The 13,000-nt window shown below is 35.0% G+C and overlaps 1 protein-coding gene across 1 annotated transcript in view; it reads left to right on the plus strand.

The window, feature by feature from the left end:
- The window catches only part of LOC121421952, a gene marked incomplete at its 3' end in the record, with an annotated part of 44,389 nt that extends 31,402 nt beyond the window's left edge, over nt 1-12,987 (plus strand). The window contains exons 4-11 of the mRNA XM_041616753.1: nt 1,315-1,437; nt 2,298-2,420; nt 4,237-4,359; nt 5,151-5,287; nt 6,513-6,686; nt 7,976-8,161; nt 9,489-9,713; nt 12,898-12,987. Coding sequence (XP_041472687.1) covers nt 1,315-1,437; nt 2,298-2,420; nt 4,237-4,359; nt 5,151-5,287; nt 6,513-6,686; nt 7,976-8,161; nt 9,489-9,713; nt 12,898-12,987 — 1,181 coding nt within the window. The remainder of the gene's footprint in view (nt 1-1,314; nt 1,438-2,297; nt 2,421-4,236; nt 4,360-5,150; nt 5,288-6,512; nt 6,687-7,975; nt 8,162-9,488; nt 9,714-12,897) is intronic.
- Nucleotides 12,988-13,000: the final 13 nt, after the last annotated feature.

Raw genomic sequence — 13,000 nt, forward strand, 5'->3', positions numbered from 1 at the left:
GACTACTAATACTTCTTCTACTACTACTACTACTACTACTACCACCAATACTACTACTACTTCTACTACACTACTACTATTACTACTTCTACTATACTACTACTACTACTACTACTACTACTACTTCTACTACTACTACTACTACTACTACTACTACTACTACTACTACTACTACTACTACTACTACTACCAATACTACTTCTACTACTACTACCACTAGCAGCACAAAAATCAAAACTACTCTTACCACTTATACGTTTAATACTATTACTACTACGACTACTAATACTACTACTGCTATTACTTCTAATAATAATAATTTTACTCTTTCGATTCTACTGCAACTGCCGACACTATTTTTGCTACTACTACAACTGCTGCTACTGCTACTACTTTCTCTATCAATTCTTATACTTTTCCTATTACTACTACCCTCATTACTACAACTTATATTTGTTCTTCTAGTACTACCACGACGACCACTACTACTAATACTAATTCGTCTTCTTCTACTACTAGTAGTAATACTATTACTACTACTATTACTACTACTACTACTACTACTACTACTTCTTCTTCGACTTCTTCTACTACTAGTACTAGTACTACTACTACTACTACTACTACTACTACTACTACTACTACTACTACTACTACTACTACTACTTCTGCTACTACAGTTTTCAAATCCTGTGTAATTCATCATTTCTTCAGTACATAATATATCTAAAGAAAAAAAGTACTGTCATGGTAAGGGTATTATTGTCAACTATTGTCGTAATTGTAACCATTTCACTATAAATCTCATGATTATTAATATTTGTAGTAATTAACATTAGTATTATTATATTATCATTATAATCATCCGATTTGTAATATGTATTTTTTGTCGTTTGGGAACTATAACTTCTACTACGAGTATAAATTCTACTACTTAAGTTCTTCATCTCACTACTACTACTTTTACTTTAATACTACTACTACAAGTACTATTACTACTACTACTACTTTACTCCTGCTATTGTATTTCTCTTGCTGCTGCTGCTGCTACTACTACTAATACTACTACTTCTTCTACTACTACTACTACTACTGCTACTACTTTTACTCCTGCAATTGTATTTGTATTTCTCCTGCTACTGCTGCTGCTACTATACTACCACTAAATGTACTACTGCTAGTAGTACTACTTCTTCGACTGCTACATTTACTCTCTGTATTCTTCTTCTCCTGATGCTGCTATTTTCACTAATGCAATTACTACTACTTCTACATGTTCTACCTGCACTGTATTTTTTTCATTGATTGATTTAGATTCTAGTGAATGTGCATTGTGGAGCGATGAATGTGACGTCAATGCACGATGTGAAGACAACACTTTTAGCTATACGTGTATTTGCAATGCCGGATATGAAGGCAGCGGAACAATCTGTTCTGGTAAATACATTTGTTACTGATATCTTTTCATTCTACTTGTCATCAGAGATTTTCGCTCCCCGACGCACGACTGCTTTAAGAACACAGTAAATATATTGATTTTTTTATATCAAATGACAATGAACAGCTGTGAGTTCTTTGTCTAAAATTGGTGAACCCGGAAAGCATATCGGAGCTCACAACAAAATCCCCTTGTGTATATTTGTCAAGGATTAAACTGCTGTTATTCAAAATCTTTTGACAAAGTTTTGACATAGACTTATTGGATGTTATTTGTCATGGCGGACTTTTGACAATATATTTTCTAGGTTCTTTAACACGTCTTTCATCCTGAAGCGAAAACTCCGAGTTGATATGATCATGAAATTGATAACATGAACCGTTACCATCATAGCAATAATTAACGATCTTCATTTATCATTATCATGATGATTATTAATATGTCTAACATTAATAATGATAAAAACGATGAAAATTACCATTGATGACATTGGCCAGTGAAGGTCGTATACTGACGTTCTTCTTCAAGCCAATGTGCTTACGGCTGCCACCGGCATGCAATGATTACTATTTTAACACTATTGATTCATTTTGTATTCTATATGTTTAATTGATGTACGGAAATAATCAATCACTCCATTTTTATGTACAATAATTGATAATGATGAACATAACAGTAACGATATTGGAATGATTTGATATTAACAATACGTATAATGATGAGATAATCATTGTAATTCATTTCATTAATGATGCCAAAAGATTGTAATTATAATCATAACAATAGTACACATGGATAGTATTGTTTGTGTTTTATGGGCTATTGCTCAGATAATTGTACATTATTACAATGAATTCAGATATCAACGAATGTACAGCGGACACCCATGTCTGTGATGTAAACGCCCAATGTGTGAACAACATAGGAAATTATACGTGTGTATGCCTAGCTGGATTTACAGGCAATGGATTTTCCTGCGTTGGTAAGAACGATTCTATTGTATTTCTTCCCAAATAATATGCCCTTAACATGGTAGCCTTGATAATGTGAAAAAACTATATCAATAGTCATAAGGTTTAATTTACCCAGGGTAGTCACTCCAGTTAAGCAACTGCTCTACCAGTGATCCCTGCATAACCTAATGAACAAATCAGGCTTAAATCAAGAGTGTCTGAAAAATTATCGCCAACTATCAAACTTGTCCTGTAAAGGTAAACTACTGGAAAGAGTTAATTTCTCAGAGTTAACATCATATTTACAAGAGAAAGAGGGTTGGTTTTACCCATGTCAATCCCAGTTCACGCCTGGTCATAGTGCAGAGACATTTAAACTTAACAGATGCTTTCTTTCGAGGAATGGGTAATAGTAATATTGCGGCTCTTTTTTATGTTTGATATGAGTTTAGCATTTTCCTAATTGAAAGGTTTAACTCAAGGGGGCTTCATAATCTATCAGAATGATCTCAACATGTTAGAATCGATAGTTCTATCTCAGGTTTAACTACTATTGATGTACCCCAGAGGGCTCTACACTGCTCTGTTCCCTCTATATGCAACCAATCACCAAGATATTTCTGAAACATGGCATAAATCCCATCGCTATGTCGATGACATACAACTCTATTGTCATTTCGACCTACAATGTCGTCACCGACCTCAGCTATCACAAAGCTTGAAACATGCCTTCATTACCTTGAAACATGGCTTGTATCGAATTGCCTGAAACTGAATTATGATAAATCCGAATTCCCAATACTTTGATCAACGTTTATGCCTAGAAAAATTGACTCTTGTCACTTTTATTTTAATTTTTTTAAACTCTTGTATCACTCCGGCCAAAGCAGCCCGTAATTTTGGGGTTATATTTGATAAGGAAACGTCTTTTCGAAATCATATCCCTTAAGTCCTATGCTATTATGATAAAGGTTATATTAACCGTTGATGATGATGAAATCAATGTTATTATAACAGTATTAATCATTACTATACTCCTACATCATTACTATGGGTTAAATAGATCTTTTTATTGCGTTTGTATTCGAAAATAATATTTACGCCTTTTCTGATTATTTTATTCAAATGGGCATGAGAATAGATATCAGGTGATAATGATGATGATTATGAAAATTGGTGATATAATAATGATATATATTATATAGATAGCCAAGAGCGATAGCCAAGCGCGATTGGTTCCATAGCGCGTCACGTGATATGATCGAAATCAATGTATTTTCCCTGCCGGTCCACCTTTGATGAATATATTTTGTTATGTGTATGGCGCCCTCTTGTGGATTATATGTTACTATGCATTATCAGCCTGCCTTGGGTCCTGCACCTGGACTGGACTCGAACTTAGATTTAGATCTTGGGCTAAGCCTAAACAAAGATGATTTGATTAGGAAGGGGTCATTCACTGCTTTAGACTAACGTTACATAGATATTCATACATGTAGATCAAGATCTAACGTTAGATCTATACCATTTCAATCACCGTGGATATCATGAACAGCAGGTTGCACGCATCGTTTGGCCTAACTTTATCTTCATCATTAGAGGCTATCTAATATTATATTGACTGATGGGATGTGTTACAAAAAATTCTTTGGAGGTGATCATATCATATACAACCCCTCGGGAAAGTACAAATCCGGCGGTCCCAAGAATGTTTATATTACACACCCCATCAGTCAATATCTGTATAATTTTTCACTGATTATGTTTTATGTGCTAGTGGTACTATATACATGTACGACAAACCATAATGAATATTATTATCATGATTATCACTAATTCAATCAGATATCAACGAATGTACATCCGGCATCCATGGCTGTGATGTAAAAGCCCTGTGTGTGAACAGCATAGGAAGTTATACGTGTGTATGCCAAGATGGATATACTGGCAATGGATTTTCTTGCAATGGTGATTATATTTCTCATTTACAATATTAATAATTATACTTGCCATATATACATGTAGCGCTTACAAAGCAACGTGTGATCTGAAATGGAAAATAAAGAAGAAAATCGAGAAAGTCCTTTGTGTAAAGATATTTACATTCTTATACTATAGTCTGTCTTCAAAACAGATTCACACAATCCCTTGGGTCATTAAGTCTCCATTTTGTCAATTCCCATAACAAGTTTTTCTGTTTAACACCTTTTCCCTGGCTTTATCATGAAAAATGCTGACCAAAATAAACGCCCTATCCCTTTCCGTTGATAAAACATATTTTGAATGCCATTTGTTGCTGCTACCATTCGGGAACCAACATTCAGTTGTTACAGTAACAATAATGTATTCAAAATGAATGTAACAAATCAATGTCCAACAAATACAACGCTGCTTTCGTATTCATATCGGAGAATATAAAGCAAATAATCCCTTTTTGCCGTTATTTCTCCTCAATTATTGGCCAATGGATGAACCATCTTTCGTGTAACCTCAGATTCGTTTTGGGAAGATATAGTTACATCTGAATCTCTTCGGAAATGATATAATATAAAACAGATACTCCTCTCTTGGTTTCAGTGGATAGCACAAACAGTAAATTTCTTGACGATCGGCGTGTCAATTTACACGCTTTCTTTCATAATATTCACTTTGAAAAGAATTTTATAGCTACATCATTCGAATTTTCGTCTCGGAAATGATAGTTGTTTCATCACTTGCATCTGCTAATTATTTGTTTTATTCTTTGATTTACTGTCTAGAGCGTATTTACATCGAATATGGCTCCGGGCCTGACCGGTCACTAGGATATGTTCAATACAGCTTTCTAGCGTGGTTTACTGTAAGACTAGATACAGGGTTTCCTATCAGCAATGGTCAACTATACACCTATATAACAGTGAGTATTATATTACGTGCAAGAATATTGCTACATCTGAATTTCTTCGGAAATGATAGAAATAAAACAAATAGTTATTGCATAACAGTGTGCTGGTACCACATTTCAGTCCAGTCGCTTGAATCTCGGTCTCGAGAGGGGGAGAGGGTAGAGATTGTGGCGTTCTCATACGACGATGCTATCCGGGTTAAAAACTGGGTCTTGTGTCCCACATCCCGTTCAGGTAAAAACTGAAATAGATCGGAATATGTACCCATGTAACTATATCTAGGTTAGATGAGACCTTATTACTGGTCATTCTTTTATACACAGAACGGGGTTTAGCACCAACATATCCTAGGCTTATCTAGGAGTGTGGCTACCCCTATGGAGTGGCGCTTGATGAATACAACCCTTAGTAGAACTAACGGGTAAAATGCATGTACTAGGATAGATAACCAAACCGCAATTCCTCCATCCATCTCTAAATACTAGACCTTGTATGATAATAATAATAATGCAAATAATAATGTGACTTGAAAAGCGCCAAATCCACTCTGTAGAGTGCTCAACTGGACGCATAAAGAGCTAAGAGTTAAATAAAAAAAAAGTTTAAAGAATATTTTTGAAAATTTAGACAGAGGTAGAGAAGGCTATTCCACAAAGTGGGGCATGCAAAAGCAAATGATCCCCCTCCAGTTTTTGAAACTTTTGGAATAACAAGGAAGCTAAAAGTGGATGAGCGCAAAGACCTGCTTGGTCTGTAGTAATTGATAAATGAAAGACTGTGTTGTGGTGCTGATCCAAGAATACTATGAAAAGCAAGCAACAAAATCTTAAAGATAATCCGATTTTTTTATAAGGAGCCAAGATGGGAGTGATATGAGGGCGTTTACTAGACAAAGTGACAATGCCAGCTGCTGCATTCTGAAGCTTATATAACTGAGCCTGCGGTAAATTAAACAAAAGGACATTACAAAAATCAAGGCATGTACTCTCTTTTCGGATACCGAGCTGATTTGCAGATATATGAAATTTGGGAAGACATTGTTATGTGTGAATCAAAAGTAACTTCAAGATTACGGCAAGTCTGAGACAAATGAATTGTGTGGCCAGAAAAGGAAAGGAATTGGCATCAATTTTGTTGAGCTGCATTCTAGAGCCAAACATAAGAAGTTCAAGTAAAGCACTTTCCCTTGCAATTTCGATAATGGTCTTATTCTTCTGATTCATCTCACCATTACAGTTTACATCAACGGGCATGATTCATTTCTCGAACTACTATCCACGCAGCTATCACCTGTTCAAGTACATCAACCCGTCGTTATATTACTTTTATGATATCTACTTCGATCCATCTATTGCGGTATTCGGTGCACCGGTCGACCTTTACCTCGGTAATCCAAAGATCTATTATGAGGTAAGTTTATATTCAGGTACATCTTTCGAACTACAATTTACGTAGCTAAAACCTGTTTAAGTACATTAACGTATACATGAGGGTAATCAAGTAACACTGACAAGTTTTAGGTTACATGATCAAGGTCAAATGTCAATGAACGTAGTGTTGTATCATATGAATCGCGTTTTTGTGAATAATTACTTTATAGTAGTATTCAAAGTCAGCACTGCTGCTATATTGAATCGCGTTATGCAGGCAATACTGCCAGGGGCGCTCCATTTGTTCTGATTTATTGTTTCCTTATTTTATGGTTTGTTATTTCCCCAAAATGGTACAGAATTTGATAATATTTATTGGACTTTCATTGAAAATGAATAAAGAAATTCCATGACAAAAGTCGAGTGAAATACAGTCAATAACCCGGAGCGAGTACATTTAAGTGCTTCTCGGCTCAGATAGATCCTTGGTCTATTATTGTGTCGCATAAATGTCAGGTCTACCCTTTAATAATAATAATAATAATACTTATAGATAACATTAATAAAGCGCTTAATACTGGTGTTTCTAAACGCACTGTGTTATGTTAAAGGTTTGTACTTGGGTTAAAAAAAAGTGGTAGGGGAAAATGACACAGCTAATACAACTATACTAATAATAAAACAAAAATAAAAACCTCCATTTGACCGACCCACAACTGTGAATCCTCTATTAAATAGGTAGGTTTTGAGTAGGGTTTTGAATTGATTCACAGGCTTGGCATTATGAATGTAAGATGGTTGCTTATTCCAAAGGGAAGGGGAAGTTGAAGAAAAAGCGCTGTCACCATATTTTGTAGAGGTTGGAGGTACAGGAGTTAAGTGCATTGTAGACGATGAACGGAGAGGTCTTGAGGAGGTACTAGAGCGTAAGGAAATGAGAACTGAAAAATATTTTGGGGCTTGGCCATTAAGAAATTTGTAGGTGAGAAGGAGAACTTTGAAGGAAATACGGTGATGTATGGGGAGCCAATGAAGAGAACGCAGAACCCGTTCAAAGCAAATAATTCGTTCGATCTGAAGTGCTTTCGATCCGCAAGTGAAATGAAGTCAAAGAAGACTACTGTAGTATTTTGTTATACTATGGGTGGGATTCTTCTTTTATTTTTAACTTCGTGCAAATTTGATGTATAATTAATTAGCATAAGTAGTGAGTATTATCATGATTATTATTTCCTACCATTATTGCGATCATTTTATTACTATTAATATCATTATCATTGTTTTTTTCTTATTGTTTATGTTATTATTACAATTCCAATCGTATGGTAGGTATACGACATCAACAAGGGGTACGGAAACTCAGCTGCTCTTCTCGCAGCGGTACAACAAAGACTCTATGCATCTCTGTCACTTCCGGAAGGGTTGGAGTCTTTCCAGTTCATCAATGGAATCAACTTCATCTTCAAGATTACGTGGGAAAATGTGCAACCTCAGGGATCGATGGCAGGACAGGAGGTAAAATGGAAATAATTTTTTTTTTATTTCCACAGGGCCATTTTCAGGACCTTCGATGACTCTGAGTTGCTCCAGAGATATAATTCAATGCTTTGTTTAATAGGCAATCACATTATTCAAAAGAATTGCGTTATGTTTGGAGCCCTTTAAGACCGGGTTGGGAAATTCCTATACCGCCCCAACGCTCCTTCCTGTTCTTCAAAAGTTGGGCTTTATTCTGCTCCTGTTGAATCATTCCCAGCTTCTGTAGAATATTAACCCTAAGAGGAACGGGCTATTTGAGATTTATTGATTGACCTCCCCCCCCCCCCCCCCCCCTCTTTCGATCTCGGCCGCTGTTTGCACGATAGCGCCGAAATTTGGCACGCACATTCTATACCACATAAACTACACTTTAAAAACAATTTGAAAATAATTATTTTATCTATTATAAATAAGATATGCAAATTTATTAAAGAAACACATTTGCATATTCAGCACCCAATTTTATTTCTTTTTTTTTCAGATGTCATATTCTTAATCTAATTCAAATGTTTCCACCAAGAAAAAAAATGCAAAAGCCAATTTTTGTTTATATGTATTTCCTTGTTGTTTTATGTTTGTATGTATTTCTTTGATTTTTTATCTTTTGTTTTTCATTGTTTTTTTCTCACTGGAAATTATTAGAGACCCTTTAAAAACTAAATTGAACCCTAACGTATTTAAGCAGACCCGTTAGAATGAAAAATAGTCACCCGATGTGAATTTCATCTTCCATAGAATTTGGTATCAAAAGTTGAACGAGATTTTAGATAAAAAAAATCTTGAATTTTGCGGCGCTATCTTTTTGAGTTGTAGGAATATCGCACCAAACGTTGAGAAGGTGGGGTGGGGCGTTAGGGTAATTAAATATGTTGTATGTTGTATGTATTTCTTTGATTTTTTATCTTTTGTTTTTCATTGTTTTTTCTCAATGGAAATCATTAGAGACCCTTTAAAAACTTAATTGAACCCTAACGTATTTAAGCAGACCCGTTAGAATGAAAAATAGTCACCCGATATAAATTTCATCTTCCATAGAATTTGGTCTCAAAAGTTGAGCGAGATTTTAGATAAAAAAGTCTTTGAATTTTGCGGCGCTTTCTTTTTGAGTTTTAGAAATATCAAGCCTAACGTTGAGAAGGTGGGGTGGGGCGTTAGGGTAATTAAAGATGTTTGACTGATTACGGAGATCTCATGCTTTTTGCAAGAAGTTTAATATGATTTAATACAGCTAAACTTGGTCTATCAACAACAACCACATTTTTTCCCCAATTGATTGCAAATCCGTTTCTTACAACACCCTTAGACTGTAACCTACCAAGCTGTTCTCTTCACTGACGGAAGAAGAAGTGGTGTTCTGACAATGTACCAGGGAGGCAGTTTCAACTGGAATCCACTCTCTAAGTCAGTACCGGCTAAAATCGGTTTCAGCACCAAGCATAATTGGTATAACGTCTTTGAAGGAAACTTTCTTTCTGTACTGTATGATAGCTATCGCCCTGATCAAAGAATTGGCAACACTGGTCTTATGGTAAAGTATAGGTTCCTATATTTTCTTATATTTTAGTGTACCGTCTACAGAAATCCATCAACTGCAACATCCATCTTTCATCTTAATACAAAATTTTTCCAGATATGATGTATACTCTTACATCCATTCATCGATGTTGTTTCTGTAGTAGTGTGTGTGCCCTTCTTAATTAAAAAAAATGAAGTTAACGATAAAATATCTTTAAGTAGTTGGGGATCTGTTTCGATCTAGACTTTCGAATGTTAAAAGTGCCTAAGTACTGGCAGAGATCTAAACAGTCTCATTTTATTTCACCGCTCATCTCACGATTTGTCTGCGACCCGATTTTGGATACAACGTAATGCAATTTGATTTTAATATCGAATCATGGAATATCTTACCATGTAATGCTCTAAATCATCGTACATATATATTATTAGGTTCAAATCAGTGACTATGAAATCTTCATTATTAGATTAAAAGTGAATTAGTATCTAGTTGTAACAGCGCCATATCAATCACACTATTGATTTCGATTTGAAAGTAATTGGGGCTTATCATGCAAATTGGATACATAAGTATTTTTTAGGTTATTTTGAACCTCAACTAGAAAGATATTTTTCATTCACATATTCAGAAAATTAGCAAAATGGGATTTGTTCCAAAATCGGATCGTGGACCAGATCTGAGGTGTATGGTGGCCTTAGCAATTGCATTGATATCACAAAATCAAATATCAAATTCATTAACCCTCCCCCTGAATGATCTTATAAACAAAATAGATATTTATCTCAAAATCTTTTTAAGTCCATTTGAATCCCTTTGAGTGTGGTTAATGACAACCTAACGATTATAAATGAAGTGAAATATATTTCCCAGAATAGTTATATATAAATAAAAGGCAACATGGAGGCCGCTACAGGCCAAGACCCTTATTGAAACTTCACGGCAAAAACTGTGGTGTTAACCGGTGTACATAGAGGAACACACCAATTATTTTACACCGGTGTTAAATTGGTGGTGTTAGTTTTACACCTATAGGTGTTATTACAACATCTTTGGTTGTTACATTTACACTCTGGTGTTATGTTCAATCTTTACACCCTATAGGGTGTAATTTTTTTCACCTCAGGGTGTGGTCCTCTGTTAACACCAATGGGTATCAGTTTTAACAGCACAGCTTTTACAGTGAGTAAACATTCTAGAAATATTCCATATGAAAAAGCGCCAAACTTACATGTACACCCCATTCCCATTGCAAAAATCGAGAAGTTATGTCACACAAAGTTACGCACAACTTTATGCACAACGGGAATATGTTCTTGGACCCTTAATTTACAGTGTTTAAAACAAAGGTGGATATCATGAATCTCATATAACACTAAAAGGTTATAATAAGAAGTAGGCCTCATAACATTTTTAAATGTATTGAAATTTGCGTTCAGATGCTGATTAACAACAAGAATATAAAAAAAATGGTCATGAATTTATGGACCCCAAATACATATTCGCGTATAGGCCTATAAAGTTGTAATGTATCTCGTGCTAGCTTTATTATCTGATCAATCGTACTTCGTAATATTTTGACAGGATGTTAGTCTAAACTACAAAACATTCAACAAATTGCTTGTTAATGACCAATATTTAAATGATTAATGACATTTCGTTTTCACGATAACATCACGGTCCGATAGTAAGATCGCGCGGCTATATTTATTAATGCAGTATCAATAACGTGTCAATTACGTAACTAATACGATAATGTCAAGAATAGTTTACACTGTCATCACGATTTTTTGTGCAAGGGGTGCAAAGTATTCATATTGGCAAAGGTCAAATAATGATGTTTAGGGGGAAATTCATGGAAAATGTTTTTAAAAATCGTAATTTTTTTTTACCTCAGCATTTTCTATTCACTAAAAATTGAAGATAGTGTACTGATGGTGGTATTACTAGTTGTAGTAGTAGTTGTAGTAATAGTAGTAGTAGTTGTAGTATTAGTAGTGGTAGTAGTATATCAGTAGTAGTAGTAGTAGTCGTAGTAATAGTAGTAGTATAGTAGAAGTAGTAGAAATGGTGATAGCAGTAGTAGCAGAAGTCGTAGTAGTGGTAGTAGTAGCAGTAGTAGTAGTAGTAGTAGTAGTAGTAGTAGTAGTAGTGGTAGTAGTAGTAGTAGCAGTAGCAGTAGAAGTAGGCACCGGCGGATTCCCATTGAGAAGCAAAATTGGAATTTGAGATGGAAAAATGCCATTGTATACTGGAGTGTGCTCGCACCCACTGTTTCTTTTTTCTTTTTTTTTTTGCTTGTTAATTTTTTTCGAGGACGAAAAATCATTAATTTTGGTTAAAAACATTTTTTTTAATTTCCTTTTCTTTTTTTTTTTACTTTTCCTCGGAAAAAAGTGCCCCGCCCCTTGGAAAATCCTGAATCCGCCCCTTGTAGTAGGTCTAGTAGTAGTAAACAGAAGAAGCAGGGGGAGTAGTGGTAGTAGTACCTGTGTTAACAGGCAATAGTTGTGAGTGATAACATGACTAAAATACTATCCCTAGTCAGCAAGGTCAGATTCATCCGTTGGTATATAACCATAGCTGTTCCTAAATCTGCAAATCTGCATGGGGGTCATATTGGAATGGGTTTTCCCTGGTTATCCGAGGATGCACTTCTGTACCCATATTTAAAGATAAACAGAATCCAATGAAATTACCACCAAAGTGTGCGTATGTACAGATAAAATAATATGTGCCAAATAGTTCTGGATGAAAATGCAAAATTGCTGAGAAATTAACAAAATAAACAAGGAATTTAATTAAATGTCGTGTCCCACATATGCTTTTCTGTGTTAGATATCATCAGAATTATCGATTTGGAGTTAATCTTTCACGATTTTACAAATATTAGTTTACATTAATGTATCAGATCTAGATGTATGATAATAGTTTGATAATTAACCTTGATTTAAAAGACCTCATGAAATAAATGTTTGCTGCAACTACTGTATTTTTCCCTTTAAACATTTATTTAATGCTTCATATTTTATTGACACTTGGGCCTACTCCTTTAGTTTAATTATCACTGCGTAACATTTATTCATTCCTCTCTTACCTTCTCTCCCTCTTGTATTCCGTCTTACATTCTGCAGAGTGAATTTAAGGCATCATAAATTGAATATAATTGATATTATCAGTATTATTTATTAATGTACAGGGCAGAGATATCTACCGTCTTGATGTGAACCCCGATTGGTACATCAACCCACGCCGATACTGTCAAGATTGGTACAGCGATGATCTGAGCAATGTATCCTTTG

Source organism: Lytechinus variegatus, chromosome 9, assembly GCF_018143015.1.
Source record: "Lytechinus variegatus isolate NC3 chromosome 9, Lvar_3.0, whole genome shotgun sequence".
Lineage (NCBI taxonomy): Eukaryota > Metazoa > Echinodermata > Echinoidea > Temnopleuroida > Toxopneustidae > Lytechinus > Lytechinus variegatus.